The sequence below is a fragment of the Alexandromys fortis genome, unplaced genomic scaffold (genome assembly GCF_014885135.2).
Source record: "Alexandromys fortis isolate MF-2015 unplaced genomic scaffold, M_Fortis_MF-2015_v1.1 scaffold_1, whole genome shotgun sequence".
Taxonomy (NCBI): domain Eukaryota; kingdom Metazoa; phylum Chordata; class Mammalia; order Rodentia; family Cricetidae; genus Alexandromys; species Alexandromys fortis.
Window position 1 is genome coordinate 3,596,409 of NW_026067927.1, and position 23,134 is coordinate 3,619,542.

Genomic DNA, 23,134 nt, shown 5'->3' on the forward strand with positions numbered 1-23,134 from the left:
ACGCCTCTGATGGCTGCAGTACAGGACCATCCAGATGGTCTTAACTGACAGCAGACACAGCAAAGGTTGGTGCTTAGAAGGAGATATCCAGACTTAGACTTGAGAGACTCTTTAGAGTTAGCTTCGTAGGATTGTATCTGTGCATGTATACTTATGTGCGTGTGTGTGCGCGTGTATAATGGCCCAGCAAAGGGAATAGCCTGTGCAATGGCATGTGTGTGTATTGTGGATAGGAGACTGTGACAGCGCAGGTAAGGTTGAGAAGGCTGACTGTCTCCCATAGAACCTTGGAAGCCATCAGGCACTCTGTGTGGTTTCCTCCTGAGGGCAATGGGGAGCCACTGGAGGGTAATGGGCAGGTTTGAGTGGCCTGAAAGTGGCCTCTGCTTTGGTCAGGAAGGCCTTGTCTTTTGTGTCCCATTCCTGGTTGCTGGCCTAGGCATCCAGGGCCGGATGGAGTACAGGCAGCAGCCAGCCCCCTAAGAATGTCTCTTATTCCCATCCCAGGGCCTTTGGCAGAAACTACCAGCCTCCCCAGACTCTGCCTGGAACTGTTGTGGTCATGTCTGTTTATTATGAACCCAGTCATCGGGGCATTAGGAGAAGTGGCTGTGCACAGTCCTGGTCCCAATGCATTCCTGGAATCTTTGAATGTACTGGGAGTTGGCTCGGGGAGTCTATTTGATTACATGCTGGAGGCCTGCATTGGATTCCAGGCCCCTGACATGCAGTGTGTGCTGGGTTGTCAAGGGCACCTAGAGTGCAGGGAAGGAGTGTGCGGAGGGACCTCCTGTGAAATCATCCCTGGCCGTGGGAGCAGAGGGCACATTTACTTGGGATAGAGGATTCGACACTCTTCTGTGTGGCTAGGAAGGGGATCAGAAGGGACCAGCACAGTAGGGACACCAGGACTTCAGAGTCCCTTTCTACCCCTTCTATCCATTCTCTCCCTCCACAACCCTTCTGATTTGCTCTGGGGACCTCTAGAGTGGTGGTAGACCTCTGAAGCTCCCGTTTATGACCCTGGCTTTGTCCTGGCTGGCTTTGGCACCCAGGAGTGAAGGTTTATAGCCAGGCTTCTGGACTTTGCCCTAGGTCACTGTCCCAACCACTCACTCTCCAATCCCAGGTTAATGGGTGACAAGATAGCTTTTCCTGGCAGGCTCACAGTGCCCACCTACCAATGCAGTGTGTGGCGGAGGACAGCATGGAAGGAGCCCCAGCTTTGTGGTCAGGTAGATTTGGGCATAAACCTAGAACCTGTCAGTTACCTGTTAACGGGGCCGTAACAAGCCATTGAATCCCTCTGAGCTTTCTGGTGGTCTCTAAGCCAGACTCAGTTAGGTTGTCTGTTAACGGTCCTACGTTGTCAGGAACCTCTTACCCAGCCTACCGTACCCACAGTCTAGCAGGAGCCCAGACCCTGCCTTTCTGCACTCAGATCCTTGGGTAGGAAGACAGCAGACTACAACAGAGAGCATAAGGACCACAGGAAGTGGCGGGGGGGGGGGGGGGGGGGGGGGGGGCACATGTCAGAGCTGGATGAGGCTTGACGACAAGTGCTACCTTTGACTGAGCAGCCAATTAGACCTTTGTCAGGCCTCTTCCTAAGTATCCCAAGACTATTGCCCTGAACTGCCTGGGAGGTAAGGTTAATGTGGATGAAAAGCCAGCTAGGGAAGAGACCCCGAAGCAGCCACTGGCAGCAGCAGGGAAAGGGTCTAGATGGACTGATAAAACCAGGCCTAGGGGCTGGCAGCCACAGCTGTCTGCTGTGCTGTTCAGGCTACTATCTCCATGGCAACAACTATCCCCAGCCTGGGGATTGGTCTCTTAAAGGCACAGCAGTGGAGCTGGGGTGAGGAGGGTAGGGCCAGTGTCTGCACCAGCCCACCACACCCTGACCCGTAGTTTGTACTTTGGAACGGAAGAAGAAGCAGGCTTGTGTCATCTGCAAGCTGATAGGTATGAAGGTGGCTCTGTGCCCACCTGTGTCACCTCTGCCCTCCCCAAGCTTTCCCTTCTGGTAATCAGGAGTCAGACTAGAGGACAGAAGCCCCAGCAGTGAATCAGGATACTGCTCCTCTGTTTATCTCCTGGGCAGGGCAGAACACTGTTAGGAAACAGGGCTCCAAGATGGCCAGGACAGGGCTGAGCAGAAAGGAAGGTACCAGCCAACTCCAAGTCCGAGGCCCATTGGTTGGATTGTCCTGTGAATTTTCAGAATGTCATCTATCCTCTCCATACTAAGTCATCCTTTGTGTATTTTATTCTCAGATTACCCATGTTCACTATTTAATATATTCTTTTTCTTTCTTTCTTTCTTTTTTTTTTTTTTTTGCCAGAGTTTTGCTGTAATTTTAGAGCCTGTCCTGCTGGAACTAGGTCTTGTAGACCAGCTGGCCTCGAACTCACAGAGATCCGCCTGCCTCTGCCTCCCGAGTGCTGGGATTAAAAGCGTGTGCCACCACCTCCTGGCTTTAATATAGTCTAACTGAAATCATTTATAAAAACACACCTCGCTATATGAAAGTTTGGTGTCACCATAAACAGAAGGTAGCAAGGAGACTCCGAGCAAACTGTACAGTGGTGTCGGGGTCTGCCTGGAGCCCATGCTGCCTAAAGCCCTGAGCGTCTTACCCTCTGTCGAAGAGGGTCTGTGAAAGCCAGAGGCCTAAGACATCAGTCTGCCCCAAGGCTGCCTCCTGGGCACTGTGTATAGAACAGGGTGACTGCTTTACACCTGCTCCTCCTGACCCAGTTCCAGCAATACTACAACCTCGACGTGACCCTGATCCACATCCCAGAAGTGATGGCCCAAATAACCTGTGCTTAGCCCCTGCGGGTGTCTCCATCTGTGCTAAGTATTGAGTTAACAGAGTACACGTATTCCTGCCCACAAAGACAGAGGAGGGAGGCCAGCCCCAGAGGCTTGTAGACTAGCATGTGTTCCTGTGCAAGCCTGGGCCTGCCAGGCAGCTGACAGGCCAGCTCTGAGCAGTAATTCTCAGCTTAGAGATGATGAAACTGAAGTGCAGCGGATTAAGCCTCAGTGGCCCGGAGCTATACTGCATAGCAACTGGCAAAGGCTCAGAGCAGGGAGTGTCCCACTGAGTGGGTCCTTTGCCTTCTTCAGGCCTCGGGGATTCGGAAAGGAGGGGTGTGCCGGGGCCTCACTCATCACCTGGCTGACTCTTCCTTACAGCAGTACTTCATCCTCCTCATCATCACCGACGGGGTCATCAGCGACATGGAGGAGACACGGCACGCCGTGGTGCAGGCCTCCAAGCTGCCCATGTCCATCATCATCGTGGGGGTGGGCAACGCTGACTTTGCAGCCATGGAGTTTCTGGATGGGGACAACCGGAGACTGCGTTCACACACAGGCGAGGAGGCCGCCCGCGACATCGTGCAGTTTGTGCCCTTCCGAGAGTTCCGCAATGTGAGTGTGGGCCCCCCGCCCCCCGGAGTTGGGAAGGGCAGTGGCAGGTCTGCCACAGAGCTCATGGTCCATGACAGGTCAGTCTCAGGTTCCTCCCCCATAACTGTTGGCTTCTGAGGGCCCACGATGAGCCAGGTGCTACTGAGTCACCCTTGGCCCAGAGGAGGCCATTGTGACACTCTTTTCCACAAACCAAAGGAACCCAGGAGTGGAACTTAATCCCCATTATGGCTCTAGGCAGTGTCCTGGGTAAGAACTAGCCTGACAGACAGACCACTGTGGCCTGGTGAGGTGAGAGCCAAGGCCCAGAGCTGGGGCTTCCTGCGCTTTCTTCAACCAGCCCTTATTCTGCAGGTGGGAAGCCCCTCCTCCTGTTAGCTTGGCTTTCTTTTCCAAAATATGGGGGAGATTTAGTGATAGTGGTGGTAGCCAGCCTCTTCCTGATTCAGATGACCCGTGAGGAGGCCAGGGCTGGCAGAAGGCTCTGGAGATGCTTTGTCTTTTGGTTGGGTCTTTGGGTGACATTGCGCAAGGCCAGCCTAGTCTCTAACTGGGACGGATAATGCATCACATGGTGTTGGGTATGCCATGACCTTACTGAGCCTCATTCCCCTCAGCTAAAGCCTGAGAAGCAGGCTCGGCAAGTGGTGGCCCAGTGGTCATCATACATCTGCCTAGAATGACTGTGTGCCTTTCTCTGGCTTCCTAGGACAAATGTGGGGCATCGGTCATCCGTTGCTGTATGGGGCAGTGACTGGACATTGGCTGTGCCTGGCTGCTCAGTAGTGGCCATTCAGTGCTGCTTCCCAGGGCTGAAATGCTGCCAGCTGAGTAGAAGCGAGACTGGGGAGAACCATTTCTTTCTCCTAAACTCATCCTCTGAGGTCTTTCCCCAAACACCTCCAGCCTGTGAAGGAAGGGCACTTCCTCAGTGAGGAAGTCACTGCTAGTGGTGGGGTTAGGCTGGGCCACTCATTTCAGATGGCCCTGACCCTTAGCCCTAAGGTTCTCTTCGACCCCCTGCCATCACAGCTCTAGGACACAGCTCTAGCTCATCTCCCAACTTCCGCTCCTTAATCCTCCTCCTCCTCTTTTCTTTTTTCTCCCCACCTGGACTCCACAGGCAGCAAAAGAAACTCTGGCCAAAGCGGTGTTGGCGGAGCTGCCTCAGCAAGTAGTGCAGTATTTCAAGCATAAAAACCTACCCCCCACCAACTCGGAGCCTGCCTGAGCCCATGCCCAGCAGCAGCATGCCAGCTGAGCCCCCCCGCCTCCCCCAGGAACATGCACGTTCACCCTGCTTCCTCGTGGGTGGCCTTTTCTACCAGTCCACGTTTTTATTTTTTACAACCGGACCTCCACCCCCAACTTCCCCCAGCCCAGCTGGGCTTCCTTTGTCAGAGTCAACTGATGATGCTTCCAGGACAAACCGGCTTCCTCTCCCCACCCTCCTGCCACTCCAAGTATTTGAATGTACTTTGTATAATTTTAGTGGGATTATTGTTATTAAAGAGAATAAAATTTTTACAATCATAACTGGCTTTTCCTAAGTCACCAGCTGCGATGAAGAACTTGTCCCTAGCACACCTTGTATGGCCGCCTCCTCTGGTTCTACACTGTGACTGTGTTCCACTTGTTACACTCAGGGTACTAGAGGAGTATCAGATGTCGCCTTCAGCCTCTTCCATAGTGAGGGTCGGTGAGCATGCACCCATCTAGAAAAGGAAGCCCTCCCTCTTCAAGAGTCAGTGTCATACTGCTACATGGGGACATGCATTCCCTGTCAGCAGCAGCAATCCGGTGAGACCGGCACAGGACATGGCACTGCACACACGGTACAGACATGGAGAGACACCACACAGCACCTGTCCTCTTGAGAAGTTCTAGCCTTTTGACAGGCTGATGGGATTGCAGTAGAGGATGTCTCTACCGAGCACCATGTTTCTAGCTGCCTGTACCAGCACTGTTCACGGACCTTTTACAGCCCAACCATGACCCTGCAGAAACAGAAACACATCGTACCTACTAGACAGGCAGAATGTGGATGGAAGTGTGGCTGACCTGGGCATGCGTGTTCTACTACACCCAGCATCTCCCTTAGCTCTCTGCAAGGGGCTTTCCCACTCAAGCTGCTAATGACCTTACCCTGACAGGAAAAGCAGGTGTCTCTGCCTTCTCCCCCAGGCCAGGCCTTCCTAGCTACTGGAACTGGGCAGCACTAGGCAGGTCCCAATCTCGGAAGCCATGGTGTACTTGGTGGGAGGGAGGAGCAAACTTCTGTGGCCACCAGATGCTCGTTTGTTTTGAGACAGGGTCTCACTATGTAGCTCAGGCTGTCCCGGAACTCACTGTGTAAACCAGGCTGGCCTTGAACTCACAAAGATCATTCTGCTTCTGTCTCCTGGAAGCTAGGACTAAAGATGTGTGCCACCACACCCAGCTACTAACTGCTCATTTACCTCTGGCTTGGCCAACTAGGGAGTCTAGTGGTTCTAGCTCCCAGGGCTGTGTACTGAAGAAGCTAAATTCTCACAAGAACATAGAAAGCCAGACTTCAGGCATACATAAAAATTCTGGTTCTGTCACGCAGCAGGCAGTCACTGGGCCTCTGGGAGGTTGGGGTTCCTCTATAGAGTGTAGAGAAGGGCTGGCTTCAGAGTGCTTTTCCAGAATGAAAACCGTAGGTGTAGCAGCTTCAGTGGGGTCGCAGAAGCAGACTGCAGTCTCCCATGGGGCCTTTCTGTGTCTCCGCCACAGCTGGGGCCAGGGCTGCCTGTTAAAGCTGTTCCAATTCCCTCTGAAACCATTCCTCTAGCAGGTGAGGGAACAATGCCAGCCCACAGCAGAGTCCTTAAGGTGTGACTTCAGAGGTGTTGACAAGACTCCAGCTGAGCACCAAAAGTACCTGCATTCTCTTCTAGCGTGTCTAAGTAGGCTGGGCATGCCAGGATGCCAGGAAACCACCCAAGTCCAACCAGATGACTGCACTGCTACTGAGCGACTTGTTTTCCTAAAGGGGCCTAAGATGACAGCTTAGTCACAAACCCACAGCAAGGACATTAGAGCCAGGGAACCCGGTGTGCCTAAGCAATTAACATTTAGCTAACTGGAGTAACGAACGCAGAAGCTGGTGGAGCTGGCAACCAGATCTGACCCTTCCAACATGTTATTGTTCTAGCTACAACTGGGGACTGCCAGCGTCATACGAAACTGTGTGCTGCACACTAATACCCTCTGGACCCCCTACCCAGGCACGAGAGGCATCTAATCTAGAGAATCAGCTATCCCAGAGGAAGCTGGTTGTCACTCTTCTTTTCTAGGGGACGGGGCAGGTGAAGGGCCTTGTCCGCCTCTATGCTGTTCACTGTGGCTGATCTGTGGAGGGTGGAAAGAGGCTGCTCTCAAGAAGCTGGAACTTCTTGGCAAACCAAGCTTTTCTCTTAGGTGATCAGGAGGCCAACAGGGGGAGAATTCAGGAGCTGGGAAGTAATAAGGACTGAAGTCAAACTCTGATAAGGCTCCTGACTGAGGAGAGGGTGTTCCTGGGGATACCTCAGCCTGAGGAACGAGCTTTCTACCCGGTCCTGGGACCTTTGGGAGCTGTTCAGGCAGGGAGTCAGCTACCTGCTGAGGTCCAGTCACATCAGTTGACTCAGATTTCAAGTCTCTTTCCCCCATTCCAAGTGGGCAGCAGGCCTCAGGCGGACAAACGACAGGAAGTGACTGCAGTACCACTACAAGCCGGACAGTTCCGTGCCTCCCGGTTAGAGCCGGCAACCGAGCACTGCAGGCTCTCCAAGTGGTCTCAGAACTAAGAACTGTGCCCCCTGATAGAATGTACAAGGCTTAGAGAAACAAACCATGTTTCATACTTTCTTACCTAACTGTAAAATCCCTATTCAGGTGCAGTACATCTGGTGGGCCTGGTCTCTAGACCTTTCCTCAGAGGCCCACACCTGCAGAAGCTCAAGTCCTGACTGTAAAATGGCCTGTTTGCACAGAAGCTACTCACGCCCTCACGTACACTTTCAGTCATTCCTAGCTTACTTACATCAACTCGGGACGCCTACCACAATATAATATTCTAGACGTTGTTACACTCTCTCGTTTAGGGAATGAGGAAAGGATGCACATGTTCGGTGTGTCCCCGTGTGAGGCCTGCCAGGGCACAAGGCTGACTGTCCTGAAAGCTAAAGTGAGGTTTTCTTCCACTTCTCATTCTGTTCTTCTGTGGAGCCCACTGTTGGTCTGCCCTGGCTGCTTCCCCTGTTGGTTGGCCTGCTTTGCCACAGAACTGGTGTTTCAATTATAGCTTCTACACCATTAGGCACAATGAACTACTGTAAAAAAAAAAAAAAAAAAAAAAAAAAAAGCCACCGGTGTGACTCAGGCTTGCCTGAGACACCAAAAGCAGAGGCCAGTCTACAGTTGGGCACCGTGGCACTCATCAGTAACCCCGGCATTCAGGAAGCCAGCTAGGGCTACACGGCAGACTGGGAAAAGAAACCTGGGTCTGTAGCCCGTGCGGCGCAGCCAGCAGCAAACAATGGGGGAGCTGGATGCATGAGATGTGGTATGGAGCGACAGCTTGCTCCGACAGGTTTGAAAATTGAAGTTAGGGGACAGTTTTAAACCTCACAGCCCTGTCACCTTTTCTCAACATCAACAGCGACCATGAGACGCTCCGGTGGCCTCTGAGAAATCAAGCCACACGGAACTGATGACTTTGATGTCTTGGTCTGCATCCTGAAATGGTTCAGGGTTCTGTGGGTGCAAGAACACGCTGCAGGAGTGACAGCGCAGCCACAGGAACAATGACAAAGAGGCAGAAGGTGCTTGCAGTTTTACCTAAACGTCTTCTCAGGATGGAGTTGACGCTCCCGCACTGACAGAAAAGATTAGCACTGGGAGGCTCTGCAAAGGATGGCAGCAATCACAGGCATCCACAATGGGTGAAGGAAAACCACCATCTGCTGGTGGGCACCAGTGTCAATACACTGAAAGGGGAAAGGAAGGGCTGGATAAGATCCAGGGCCCTCTCTGCCCACGTTAAAACTGAGGAGCTTCCTCTGCCTGCCAGTATGTCAGTGCCAACACATTCGGTGTGTCTCACTCGTCTCACACCCATAGGAAGGAAGAAACAATGGATACTGGAACCAGGGACTGAGAACTCGGGCTCATTCTGGAGCAGGCGCACAGACCGTCAGATGTATGTCTTCCAACCTGAGTCCTGCACACCTCTCCCTCCTCCACAAGACAGAATCAGACAAGACCTGCAGCTCATGGTCCAGGAGCTGTTGTTGGGGAAGCCCGGGGACAGTGTGGAGCAGAGGCGGGGGGAGGGGGGGGGACGGCGCGGATAAAGGAAAAGCACTGAGGCAGCATCTCAGGCTGGAAATACCTTCACCGTCAAAAGCTGCAGCGCTGTATGTGCAAACAGCAGGGCCTTGGTGGAGTAGAGGACAGCCGTAACAGGCATGTCCCACTAGTTTGCAGCAGGATTCCAGAAACAGCGAGGCATTAGTCATCTCTTTAACACAGCTATCAGCAGTTATAGTTTCTGGCTATGATTCAGTAAATTTGCTTCTCTAATGTTTAGAATCTTAAACTAAATTCTTTATTTCAAAAACAAAATCAAAACAGTTTTCCAGGGAGAGAAGGTGGGCAGAAGATGGACATGTCATCCTTTCCAGCTCCTTCCTACCTCCGCAGGCTGGAGAGGGGGGAATAACAACATGGAAGAACATCACCTCAAGGGCTGTGGTTGGCTCATAGCCTTGTGGGTGTGGTTTGCAATCTTTAGTCACATAACATCCAGGAAGGGTCAGACCTAGGGCATAACTCAGGTCAGCAGCTAGTCTGCCCTTCTCTATGCCACACACAACATGGCAGAACCAAGCAGCCCATTCACCTACAATAGTGTATCAAGACAATGCTTCCTGTGCTACTAGGAAAGGAGAAAAACAGGAAAACAAGGTACGGTGAACCCTTGCACCACCAGTGGCATTTCTGAGACTTGCCTGAACCCCAACTCCTATCGCTGGGACAGGTTTGGTCATCTGCACTGGAACACAAAGAGAAACCAAGCAGAGTCTGAGCCACAAGCAGACTCTGGCACAATTCTAGGTTAGGTTAGAATGTCACATGTGCACAGGAAGCAGGTGAAGAAGTTTTCTGAGGGAGGTGATGCTGAGTCAGAACAGGCATTTAACCCTCTGGGGAGACGCTTCCTATGGTAATGTCAGGAGCTAGGGTGCTTCGAGGAAGGTGTTGGTTCGGAAGATGGAGGAGACGATCTTCCCTGTAGCATTGATGGTGCCTTCACTGTCTGAACTGGACTCGGAGTCACTGCTCCCGGAGTAGGCACCCAGGCCCGGGAGGATGCCGATGCAGACAGCAGCAGATGGGCAGTGGATGGAGGGGCCACTCAGAGAAGAGCTTCCAAGAGACACGCAGGATGGAGCCTCTGTAAAAGGGAGGACAGGAAGTCAGTCATAGCGCTCCCTAATGGTGAAGGGTCATCCCCAGGTCCTGGACACCGTGCCAGGGTTTTCTACAAAGAGCCCCGAAGCTGCAGAACAACTCTGGACATCTTTGGGCTACAGGTGAGGAAGCTGACAGAGAAGAGAAAACAGAGTTGGGACTCAGAGTCTGCCCACACTCTCTTGCCACCCACCAGTTCTGAGGCTGAGGAACAGACTACATAGAGTCACCTATCTTAGTCTGATTCCCTGTCTTCACAAGTTACATACAGCAAGTGGGACTGGGTCTGATGTCTTCAGCGATGCTGTGGCCCTCCACTGGAAGGTAGATTAAGAGACCAGCTGTGGGCGGTACAAACAACACCGCCATACGTAGAGAGCAGTATACTGACTAGCAGGGATCAGCCATACAGTTTTGCTCTTTATGGAGCATTTTCCCAGGATGGGGAGATGGGTACCTCAAAAACTGATTTATCACTTTTGTACTGAGAATCACTGAAGAAAAAATTTATTTTCTTTACTTATTTATTTAACATTATTTTATGTGCATTGGTGTGAAGGTATCAGATCCCTTAGAACTGAAGTAACAGACAGCTGTAAGCTATCATATGGGTGCAGGGAACTGAACCTGGGTTCTTTAGAAGAGCAGCCAGGATTCTTAACCACTGAGCCACCTCTTCAGCCCAGAAACATTTTAAAGCCAGGTACAATATCGCCATGTATCTGGGCTCTTCTTTCCGGAATATGCATAGTGATTCTGCTATTTCTAATGACAAAGGCCTCGATCTACAACATGCAGAACTTGACAATTACAGAGAAAGTTAGGGGTCTGGAGAGACGGCTAAGATTAAAAAGCACATACTGTATTCTCGAAGAGGACCTGAGTTCAGTTCCCAGCACTCAAAAACAAAACAAAACAAAACAATCCTACATTGAGAATGGCACTCCATTCTTTCTTCCCTGTTTCCAGCCTCATGCAGTCACTGTAACAACTGTATGTAGGGCTTCTCCCTGCTGACTGATGAGGGAAGTCAAGTAAGCTGGTAAGTACACAGACTAGAGTATAAAACACTAGACCTGCACCAGAAGATTCTGGACTCAAGTGAAGCCAAAGCTCACTGGAGTGGAAGGCTCAGTTCCTAAGTCACGGCTGGGGCTGACAAGGACATCCCTTTTGGGGTTTGCCTTCCATTAATTTACATCTTACTTGTGCTGATAAGTCAAGAGAATGAAAAAGGGACATTGACTCCATGGCTATATTGAGAAAAGTTATCAGCTGTCGGACACAGAATTCATCTCAGGGATCTGGTTCTTCTCCAGTAGGCTACGGAGAAGCTGCTGCAGGTAAGCAATGCTCAAACATCTCAAAGAGCACGAGAGCAGTGACTGCGAGACAGCAATAATGCTGACATGAAGGCAGTGGCAAATACCACAAAGGCTAACAACTTTAAAGACATAAAGTCTTTCTAGTCTGTTTTAAAAAACAACAACAAAACAAAACAAAAAAACAAGCTGTGGGGCTGAGGAAATGATTCAGTGGTAGGTGCTTGCACCTGCCTAGCATGTATTAGGGCTCTCAGTTTGATCTCCAGCAATGCATGAAAAAAGAAAAAAAAAATCAGTGGACAACCAAAAAGCACAAAGAGCAGGGTATGGCGGTGCAAACCTATAATCCCAACACTTGGGAGGCTGAGACAGAAAGGCTGCTGCAAGGTCAGCACCAGTCAGGGCTATAAATAATGGTGATGATGGTTAAATAAATGGATACCCTGGGATACAACCCAGTTGTCTAGCATGGTATGAAGTTCTGGCTTTGGTCCCTAGCAGTGGAAAAAACTTGGCATGGCAATTGTGCTGGACAGTTTTATGTCATCTTGACACAGCCAGAGTTATCTGAAAGGAGGGAACCTCAATCGAGAAAATGCCTCCATATGATCCCACTATAGGGCAGTTTCTTAACTCGTTATTGATGGGGGAGGGTTCAGCCCATTGTGGGTGGTGCAATCCCTGGGTTGGTGGTCCTGGGTTCTATTAGAAAGCAGGCTGACCAAGCTATAAGGAGCAGGCCAGTAAGCAGCACCCTCCATGGCCTCCGAATCAGCTCCTGCCTCTGAGTTCCTGCCCTCACTGCTTTTGATGATGAACTGATATGTGGAAGTATAAATCAAATAAACCCTTTCCTCCCCAAGTTGCTTTTGGTCATGGTGTTTCATCACAGCAATAGAAACCCTAAAAGATAGTAATGCATACCTATTATCCCAGTAGTTGGGAAGTAGTGGCAGGAATATTAGAGGCTAAAGATTATCCTTAGCTACATAGTAAGTCTGACGCCAGCTTGGTCTACATGAGACCTTGCCTTAAAATAAAAAATTAAAAAAAAAAAAAAGGACACAGATAATACAAGTAGTTCATAGAACAATAAAACGTGAGTTTTAAACACAGGAAAAGAAACAATTATTAGGAAGGAATGTGTGAGTAACAGCTCAAGACAATTTGGCAATGACCTCCAAACTTAACCAACTGTTGTGGATCATGGTCCTCAGAACAAAATAACCACTATCTTCCTCAGATCATCTTGCAAGAGACGATTCCAATCAGGCCAGCTGACTGTTGACATTCCCTCAGAGGAGGAGAGGATAGGGAGGATCATTGGACCTGGGCACAGTGCCAAGGCTTTCCCTGAAGAAGCCCCAACAAAACAAAACAACCCAGATAACCAGAGGACAACTGTGGTCATCCTTGTGTTACAAAAGGAGATCCCAGCCCCCCTCTCAGCCATCTATAACTCTGCCCTAGTCACACCTGGGGTAGAGTACAGGGGTATCGTGTAAGGAGACAGAGCACACAGGCTGGGGAGGGTAGCTGAGGAGAGCCCCCTCCATGCAGCTAAGGAAAGCAAACCACCATCCATGCTAAGTGAAGACTCCTCAGAATGGCTGCTGCTCTGGGGATCTCCCAGGCTCCTGCAGTAACCTCTCACCCGTGCTCTGTAAGCCCAATAACATGGATTCTCCAGGGTGAATTCTGGTGGAATCTTACTTTTAAGAAAGGGGCAGATGTTTATATCTCTACAGGGAAGGACTTCTCACAACATCGATGATGTTTCCGAAAACTGTCCACAGCAGCAAAAGGAGGTGTTTACAGAGGCTGTGCTGTCAGTGTCTGCCAACCTGGGACAAGCTGAATCACCTGAGAGGGAACCTCACCTGAGGCACTGTGGGCATTTTCTTAATTAATGATAGATGCAGGAGGGCCAAGTCCAGTTTAGGCAGCACCATCCCTGGGCAAGTGGCCCTAGGTTGTATAAGAAAACAGGCAGAGCAGGCCATGGCCATCGAGCCAGTAAGTAGTATTCCTCCATGGCTCCTGCTCAGTTCCTGCCCTGACTTCCTATAGTGATGGACTGTGAACTAGAAGTATACAATAAACCTTCTCCTACCCCCAGGTTGTTTTGCTTGGGGGTTTATCACAGCAACAGAGAAGCAAAGGAGGCCAGCAGGTAAGTGGCTGAGAATAAAGGCCCTGGGGCTGGGGCTGCAGCTCAGCATACTCATGGAGACTGCTACCCAAGTATGCACAAGGTTCTGGGTTCCATTAACAGGACTGTGGGGAAAGAGGGAAGGAAACAAGTCTGTCCTCACTGGAAATGAATGGTCTCCAAGATGGACTCAATGGAAAAGGAGAGAAGCAGAACACAAAGTAATTAAAGGGAGAATCAGAAACATGCCCATGCACAAATACAACAAAGCCAAAAAACCAAAACCACAAACAACTGGTGGCAGTGTGTGGCTTAGGAAGAAACCGGCGTCTACTGAGCAGTGGAGACTTACTTTTCCTACTGTACTCTTCTTACCCCCTTTCTAAATTATTACCTCATTTAGACATTGTTTTTAAAAGGCAAATAAAAAATCCAAAGAGCATTTCAATCAAAGCAGAATATCCCATCAATGCTATAACCCCCCAGGATATCCTTCCAATAAAGGAGGGGAAATGCAGAAGCCTCAATGCCTGCTGAAGGGGCAGGACGTTTGTCTATACTCCCACTGAATAGAGGACCCTTGAAAGGGGTGCCCGCCCCATCACTACCCTGACACACACCCTGGTATGGCACGAAGTAGGCCAGAAGTTCCCTTGCAGATGGCTAATTTGGGGGAGGGTGGAGTAATGGTAAAAATCTGATCGTTTTAATATTTGAGACATGACAATAAATTGTATAATTCATTCCTTGAGCGTTTGTTGTATTATTATGCGCCACACAGAACGCTTTCAAAGCTGAGAATAAAAGAATCCAGTTCAGAGTGCCTAGGAGGGCTGGAGCTGCCATGGAAGGATGGAGCCGAGCACAGAGCTGCAACAGGAATCTGGACTGTTGTGACACTGGAGTCGCTTAAGTGAAAGGACAGACCCTCCAATTATCTAGGAAGTATCAAGAGAGAAAAGAGACTGCAACTCTGACAAATTTCATTCCAAAAGCAGTTAAATGCCCAGAGAGAACAAAATGGTGCCCTCTGATCTCACCATTTGGGGACGTTTCCTGCCAACGCCTGCCTCTGCCGGACCACATTGTCATATCGAGTTAGCAGAGAAAATGATGAATAGAGAATGTTCTTGGAATGCAGGCAGATGGAGAGAGTACAGAGGCCACCTTGCATGTTTGTTGGCTCTGCATGAGATAATTTTCAGTGGGAGAGCTCCGTTTCTGTCAGGGTCGGAGTCACCTTCTGTAGGACCAAGGCAAAGCCTGCCCCAGCAGAGGACAAGATTGAAGCAAGCTTCAAGGACAGCAGGTTGCTTCTGGGGTCCTTTCTCCTAGCAAAGGAAGGTTATTTCTCGTCTAGCTTGTACAAGAATCAGGAATAGGAAGAAGGCACTTAGAATGACAAATATAACTGTGTATACATACAGAGAACAGGCCTGGATGGAGACACAGAAATGTACACTGGTGTTTCCCGTGGAAATCAAAGGGATGGAAGAGGGTGTGGGAGAAAGAGACAGACTGATATTTTTAAAAGTACAGGTACCGTCCCCGGTACTGTGGAGAAACAACTGAATAAGCATCCACTATCTGAGAAAGAAATAAACGTAAGCCCTGTTTTATAGATGGCCAACTGAATTGGATTTAGAACCCTCAATCCCACAGGTGGAACTAAAAACAAACTCTTGAATTCCTCATCCAGGCCCAAGAACACTCCCTTTACTTATAATTTCTTGCTACCTAATACAGAGGCAGATTTCATCACATAAAAAGTCACTGTCTTCAAGGAAAATAGAGTCCTGAATACCATTCTAGGCTCAATCCAATCCAACCACTAGCAGAAACTTGGTATTCTGTCTCCCACAGGTGAAATAAGAAACCTGACATTTGGCAAGAGAGAGAAAAACCTGTTGTGAGCAGAGGTCACCTGACCAGGGTTTATAAGCACTCCCCGGAGAACACGACTGTTACTTATCAGCTCCACTGGTTCACTACACACTACTTTTGTAGGGCAGCTGACACATTCGTGGTAGGAATTCCTGCTTAATATAAAACGGTTTGGCAAATTAGATTAATTTAAGGCTGGCTTATTTAAAGAGACATAATACACCCTTCACAAAAGATGCAGTGAGTCCTGTCCTTCCTACAGTTCTTGTTTACAATGAGGGAAGGGAAGAAAGTAAGGGACCACACCCACCTTGAGCCTTGTCATCTGGGTTGGGGTCTGGTTTCAGTCTTTTCACACTATTGCCACTCTCTGAGCTGTAACAGAAAACACATGGTGATTTGAGCTATGTTGACTCTCAGGGATCAACACCGAGGGAATGGGAGCAGCAGAGATACTTATGAGAGTCTGGGCCGTCTCAAGGCTGTGATGACTGAAATGAAAAGATAACATTTCACTTCCAAGCCTCTGCCCAAACATAAAATCTACCTTCTGAAAAATCCAATGACACAGCATGCCAATTTTGGCTTTCTGTTATCTTTACCATTCAACTTGGGTAGAACCACGGATGGAGTTCAAGAGCATTTACACATTTTCACAATGACAAAACTTAAATTATTAAAGGAAACATTTCTGATGATATGTAGAGTCACCCAAAAGATTTTCACTAAAAGAGTAGCTAAAGAATACGTTTCAGCGGAGAAAGACATTATACTAGAAAAAGAGATGGTGACGTAAGTCTAAACGGGTATCTCATATATATGGACCATAGTCTAATTTGTGGCATGAAACACAACAAAGTCCTGGGCAATAGTAGAACACAGAAGAGAGCAAATGTAGCATAAAATCTGATGGTCCCTCTTGTGGGAGGAGGGTTATGCTGGGGAGATGACTGTACCCATGGCCTCTCAATAGTAGGCAAGTACTTAGCACAGAACTGCAGTCCCAGCCCAAGGGGCTTCTGTTTGCATCATTTTTAAGAAGGTAAGATAGCTATTCATATGCTTGCCTGGTAAATTTCAAGGCCCTATCACTAAAAGGGTACAAATAAGTATATATAATAGAAAGAAAAAATATTTTAAGGCCTTATTCATTTCTCCTCCTAAAAGCAAGACTATAAGGAAAAATATTTTAAAAAGTAAAAGGGAGGATGGGGATGTAGCTCAGTTAGGTAGACTGTAATCAATGCCCCAGGAAAGCTATGGGTTCAATCCCCAAACAGCATAAACCGGGCATGCTGGCACATCTGTAATCCCAGTTCTTAGGTGGAACAGGAGGGTCAGAAGTCCAAGACCATCTTTGGCTATACACTGAGTTTGAAATCAGATTGGAATATATACACCTTGCTCTATAAGTAATAAACAAATGAATACAGATAAATAAGTAAATATAAATGAAATTTAAAAAGTACAAAAGACAGCACTAAGATGTTAGAAATTATATTTTAAGATCTGAATATAGAGTACACAAATTAGTAAAAAACAGATTAAGTGAATACATTTTAAAACAATCATTTAAAGGTGCTTATCTAAAAAAACTTAAAACTTAATACCCAAAAAGATTAAAAGTGGAAGCATGGATCAACAGAGAATCAAGGCAAACACTAGCATGAAAAAGGCTGGGTGGTGGCTATTCCTCACTGTCAACTTGACTACATCTGGGACTAACTAAAACCCTGGGGTTTTATCACTGTTCTACTGCTGTGAAGAGACACCATGACTAAAGCATTAACTCGGGCCTTGCTCGCAGTTTCAGAGGTTTCGGATGTGTAAGAGAAAGACAGACAAAGATAGAAAAACAATTTTCTTTAAAATCACTTAGAACATTAATCCCAGGAACAGGTGACAGTCTAAAGTCCTACCAAAAGCATTAGGATTTCCAGGCACAGTAGAGCACACCTGTAATACTAGCACTTAGGAGATGAGGGAGGTATAGAGAGTAGCCTGGTCTACACAATAGATTCCAGGCCACCCAGGGCTACACAAACAAAACCAAAAACAAACAAACAACCCCCCCAAACTATGATATATAAACCACAATACTACAATATAATTAAGTTAGAAATTAGTAAGAAAAAAATAAAGACAGAATTTCATAGCCTCTAAGATACTAGAATTATAAGGGTTAGTAGTGTATGTATGGGGAACCAAGTATGGAAAAGTTACCTCAATATTGAAAATTTTAAATATGTTTCAATATTATTTCTGAGACAAAGAAGAAATCGCAGTGGCAATTTTAAATACACAGTAGGAATTATAAAACTACTTGATGAGAGCTGAAGGAAGTAAACAGAATTGAGTGCCTCCAATTGAAAAGACTGAAAATAAATGAGTGTGGGTATCCCACAGGACTTTATAACAATAAGTACAAGAAAAAACTGAAAAACAGCAAAGATGATCTCTTTAAAGATAAGAAACAGGTTTGTTTTTGTTTTGTTTTGTGATACTTCACACATCTGGAGGCTTCCAGATTTTCACCAGGGATCTGAATTGTACATGCACCTTCTAACAACGATGACTCTCACGCTTTAAATTTATTAAACCAGAATTAGCATGAAGCCCAGGACAAACTCTCAGGTTATTTTGAGATAGGGCAGGGGAGATCAGAAACTCCTGCCCCAAGAGGCTAATGTGTCACCTTGCTACAAAAGCAACATTAAATGATATACTTTTGAAAACCCAAGAGAGTCTCTATACAGATTAACAGATAAGCTAACAGAGCCCTTCCTAAATATGATATAAAGACTAATCAAGGAAGACAGTTGAAATACCCACTTGGCAACAGCGAGAGTACCCAGGAGGTAATTGCCCACCTGGAGAGCTCATCAAACCGGTCCAGGTCTGATTCCTAAGAGCCAATGAACTTTGAAAAGCTTATATAGGATGTTAAAAGATTCATGGCTTTTTAAGGTTCCTTCTTAGACCACTGATCCTCCCCCTGTGCTGCTGTACCATGATGACATTTTTACATGTGCTCAGTGTTCCTAGGAACATCTGCAGCAGATAGACGTTGTGCCAAACCGCAAGACTGCATCAATACACTCCATTCAAAACATGTGGCTGGTTGCCAATACACCATATTGATTTTCCTAATAGACTGCACTTAACATCATTTCACCCACAGTCTGGTTGGTCAAGCTGATTCAATCATTCTGGTGCCATTTCTGAATTTGAAAAGGGAAGAGCCAAGATGACAAAGAACTCATCAGAATCTGTGGTAGTGCTTGTACCCCCGCATCAGTCAAAATGAGCTGTAGCCAGGTCTATAACCCTGTCACAGCTGCTGCATTCTCTCAATGCTTTCGCAGCAGCTGTTCTCTGGCTGCTTTCTCCCTCGCCTGCCTGCCTGCCTGCCTGTCAGAGCCCCGGTGCCCTAGCCGTCAGCATCTTTCTAAGCCCTTCTCTAACTCCTCCTCCATGCTGTCACAGCTCACCAGCAGCACTCCTGAAGCACTTGCTGCCTCATCTGCCTAGAAATACAAAAGCTCAAACACCGCACTCTTGCTTTATTACTGTATGACCGTGGACAAAAGTTCTTCAACTACCAAGTAGTCTTTCCATCTGTAAACCGAGTCATAAGAAATGATATTCCATGGAAATGGCGAGAGGAATCTGTGAGATCACTAGAGGAAACGTGACACGCAGCAGATGCTCAAAGAAGAAGCACTACATGGCAGTGAATGAGTGATCCAGTCAGTCTAGGGTCAAAGGCTACAGGGGCTCTAAATCTGGAAGGGGGGCAAAATGCAAGCACACTGACAGCTTTGCCACAGCAACATGCTGGACTTGCACTGGCTCCCATTACCAGCGGCATTTCAGAGGATGGGGCCAGAGGGAGATTTACACCGTGTTCACACTGGCTGACCTCTTATGCTTCACAGCTCCTGCCAACAGCTTCGCCTGGGAGAACTTGCTCTTGGTTTCTATGGGTTTCACAGCCAGCTTCTTCTCTACTTCTTTATTTTCTGCAGAAATTCCAACCTTGTTGAGATTACTGTGAGTTACAAGTTAAGGGTCAGATTCAACAAAGGGAAGAAATGTACAAAGCAAAGGTAAATCTAGAGAACAAACATAAACCCACAACCCCCTTGGCAGAACTTAACTCATTAAGTTAAGAACCTTCCTGCCTTGACAAGTGATTAGATACAGGCCTCAACCACCAGATCCTGAGTGTATGTGCACAAATGTGTACATGAATGCAGGCATGTCTGTGTCACTGCATGCATGTGTGGAGGACAGGACAACCCCAGGATCTGGTTTTGAGACTTGTTTCATTTAGTAATCTCCTGCCTCATACTCCTGAATGTGGCTAGTCCTGCCTAGGCTTTTGGGCTCTTGTGTTACATCTGCAAAAACCTCATTTAAAATCTTCTTAGTAGAAGTACTCTAAGGCACCAGCAGGACAAGCGGTCCTCACGGCTGACAACTAAATGCCACTGATAGTCATGAAGACATTCTGCAAAACTCAATTTTACTCTTGGGAGGTGAGACTTATTTCTAAGGAAGTCATACATAATTTTTCAATTTCCTTTATGTTCCTAAAGATCTTTGTTTTATGGCTGGCAAGATGACTAAGGAGTAAAGGCACTCACCACAATCCCTAGAACTCACATGGCAGAAGGGAGAATAGACTCCTACAAGCTGTCCTCTAGCTTCCCACATGTATACACACGCATGTGTGCATGCACACACACATACACACACGGGGGAGGCAGGCAGGCAGACTGGAACTGATGATACAGGACTCTATTCCAGCTACTTGAGAGAGTTAAGCTCTACCCTGGGTTACAGACTAATCAAGCCAGCCTGGGAAAGTTAGAAAGATCCTGTCTCTGACTAAAAAGAAAAAAAAAAAAAGGCTGGAATGTCCCTTAGTGGTAGAGATCATCTGGCATATGCAAGGCCCTAGGCTCACCCCCAGGACCACAAACGTGGAGAACGTCAGGTCACTGCTAGCTCACAAGGTCTGTCACCCTGCACCCCCAGGACCACAAACGTGGAGAACGTCAGGCCAGGTCACTGCTAGCTCACAAGGTCTGCCACCCTGCTGCTCTCCCCACTAGCACCAGTCCCCTCCAGTCTAAGCTCCTCTTCAAACTTACTAAGCAAGTTGCTAGGATGCAGGAGTGCCTTGCTGGACAACAGTGACATCTAGTGCCCAAGAAATCTAAGAAGCAGCCTTAGAAAAATGGAGACCTACATATCAGACATAGGTCATCCGGCTAGGCGGCAAATGTCTTTACTGACTGAGCTACTTTAACAGTCCTAAATCTCTATTTTCTTAAAATTATAAGTGCATGCGCATGTGTGCACATACGTGCATGCACGTGTACACACACACACACACTGCACATTTCCAGGCAGTGCACAGCAGTCGGAGGGGAACTTTCAGTAGTCAGTTCTCTCTTTCTACCATATGGATCTCAGGAATCAAACTTGGGCCATCAAGCTTTAACCACTGAGCTCATCCTGTCAGTCCTAAAAGTTCATTTTTATAATTTTTCATTTTTATAAAAGAAACAAAAAAAAACCCTTAATTTTCCTAGGATTAAAATGTCAAAACCATTAGCACATTGTGGTTTTTAATCTGTAACTCTGTCACTAAGGCTCAGAAGATCAAAAAGAAAAAGAACAAAACCTACTCAATAACACACATCTCAAAATTTTCAGTCTTTATTAGATGAGACACTCTGTGTGTATGGGGAGGGGGCATGCACATATATGTGCAGGCCAGTTATCTTTCTCTACCATTTTCCACCTTGCTCCTTTGAGATAGGGTCTCTCACTGAATGTCGTCTCATGCCAAAGGTAGCTTTAGTCAGATCAGCTGGCCAGCAAGCCCAGGTATTCTCTGGTCTCACTCTTCCTGTTTTGTTTCACATGGGTGTTGGGGAGTAGAACTCAAGCCTTCGTGCCTGTACAGCAAGCACTTAGTACACCACCCAGTGAACCATTTCCCCAGGCCCAGATAAGGCCTTTAAAAAAAAAAGTTTATTTTATTTCATGTGTATTGTTTGTTTGTCTGCATATATGTATGTGCACCACATGTGTACAGCATCTGTGGAGACCAGAAGAGGGCGTCAGATATCCTGGAACTAGAAACAGATAATTGTGAACTGTCACATGAACTTGGGGCCTCTGCAAGAGCAAGACAACAACCGAACCATCTCTCCATCTTCCAGATTTTTTTTGTTTTGTTTTGTTTGTTTGGTTTTTGTTTTTCGAGACAGGGTTTCTCTGTGGCTTTGGAGCCTGTCCTGGAACTAGCTCTGTGGGCCAGGCTGGCCTCGAACTCACAGAGATCCGCCTGCCTCTGCCTCCCGAGTGCTGGGATTAAAGGCATGCGCCACCATCGCCCGGCATCTTCCAGATTTTTAATTATACAATTTTAGATATGTATAATTTGTTAAATACTAGCATAATCTGAGTGGGATCAACTAGAGTACTACTATTTACATAAAACAAATCATAGCTCATTTGTATTCACAAGTGTTGCATTAGAAAATATACCATGTTAAAGAGCAAAGCCAAGAGTCAACATCTAATATAGAGTGCCTATAAATAAATATCTAATCCCTCCAATCCTGTCTTCCCGTATCTGTTTACTTGGGTGTTTGGGATCAGATATCTGCAACAAAAGGCCTGTTTTTCTTCAGTTTTGTAAACATCTATCAAAACCTGCCCAGTTTCCATCTAAAGCCAACACCCTGAAGTCTTTCCAGCTCTCTACTCCAGTGTCACCGCAGAAAGTTCCTGGTTCTTTCCTTTAAGTTGAAAATGAAAGAGCATTTTACATTCCTAGCACCCTCTCTAGAATGTTCCTCTGGTGGACATTTATCTGTTAGTCTATCAACCGAAAACAAAACAATTTATGTGAAAAGTATACCACTACTTCCTTAGAGGATAAAAGCCTGGTGTCTGAAACATGACACAAAAAGATCTGCCCATCTTCACAAATGTGTCAGCTCATAATAGTATTCTAGAATCCTCAGGGTAGAGGTGGAGATTCAGAAGAGTCAATCTTAGGTTTACAGTTCAAACTGAGGGGTAACTTTGTATCAACTCCCACAGCCTCAGATAATACCTAAATGCTACTAACAGAACTAAGACTGGCAGCTAGTACTTATGCTCCCAGTTCTGACTGACATTAGGCCCAGTGCATCTGCCCACATTTCCTCCTACAGGTTAACGTTTTAATGAACTTACTGTACACTCTCTGCAGGAAAACACTAGCATAAATATAAAATCTTATCATCAAGATGGGCATAGTGGCTCACACCTTTAGGCACTGGGGAGACAGAAGCAGATAGACTTCTGTGTGTTAGGGGCTAGTCTGGTCTACATGGTGAATTCCAAGCCAGCTAGAATGCACACTGACAATGTCCTACCATCAATTATCAATTCACAGATAATTGAACTTACACACTTGAAAAAGACAAATAAGCTTCTGTACTGGAGGGGAAAAGTTAGAACAGCCTACCAATAGCTCCTACAGGTTATTCACGCATTTACTACAGTCCAGGCACTGGGAAAAATTAGTCATTCTGGTTGTGATAGAATTTATTTTACATTCTAGAAGTGAAAAGATAAAATGAGCCAAAGCAAACAAATGAAAATTTCCCCTATTTAAAACAAAATTATGGGGCTTGGGACAGAGCATGTGCTTAGAATGTGTAAATGCCTGGATGCCACTCCAAGCACCACCAAATGGGATTACAGACGGCAATCAGAAGCTGCAACTATACAGGTTCACAGGGGGAGGAGTGTAGAACTGAGACCTCCGCCATGAAA

General features: G+C 47.2%; 2 protein-coding genes across 10 annotated transcripts in view; one reads left to right on the forward strand and one right to left on the reverse strand.

Annotated features, from left to right (window-relative positions):
• Cpne2 (copine 2) overlaps positions 1–4,978 on the forward strand; it is a 37,853-nt gene extending 32,875 nt beyond the window's left edge. For 3 of the 4 annotated variants that reach the window (XM_050144011.1, XM_050144014.1, XM_050144013.1), the window contains 2 exons: positions 3,206–3,442; positions 4,566–4,978. In XM_050144011.1, the coding sequence (XP_049999968.1) occupies positions 3,206–3,442; positions 4,566–4,673 (345 nt within the window). In that variant the 3' untranslated portion in view covers positions 4,674–4,978. The remainder of the gene's footprint in view (positions 1–3,205; positions 3,443–4,565) is intronic. The other variant, XM_050144012.1, reaches the window with a different exon arrangement.
• A 4,058-nt stretch (positions 4,979–9,036) lies between these two features.
• Positions 9,037–23,134, reverse strand: part of Psme3ip1 (proteasome activator subunit 3 interacting protein 1) — a 30,918-nt gene continuing 16,820 nt past the window's right edge. For all 6 annotated transcript variants that reach the window (XM_050143743.1, XM_050143738.1, XM_050143737.1 and 3 more), the window contains 3 exons: positions 19,209–19,338; positions 15,597–15,661; positions 9,037–9,908 (listed from right to left, as the gene is read on the reverse strand). In XM_050143743.1, coding sequence (XP_049999700.1) covers positions 9,691–9,908; positions 15,597–15,661; positions 19,209–19,338 — 413 coding nt within the window. In that variant the 3' untranslated portion in view covers positions 9,037–9,690. The remainder of the gene's footprint in view (positions 9,909–15,596; positions 15,662–19,208; positions 19,339–23,134) is intronic.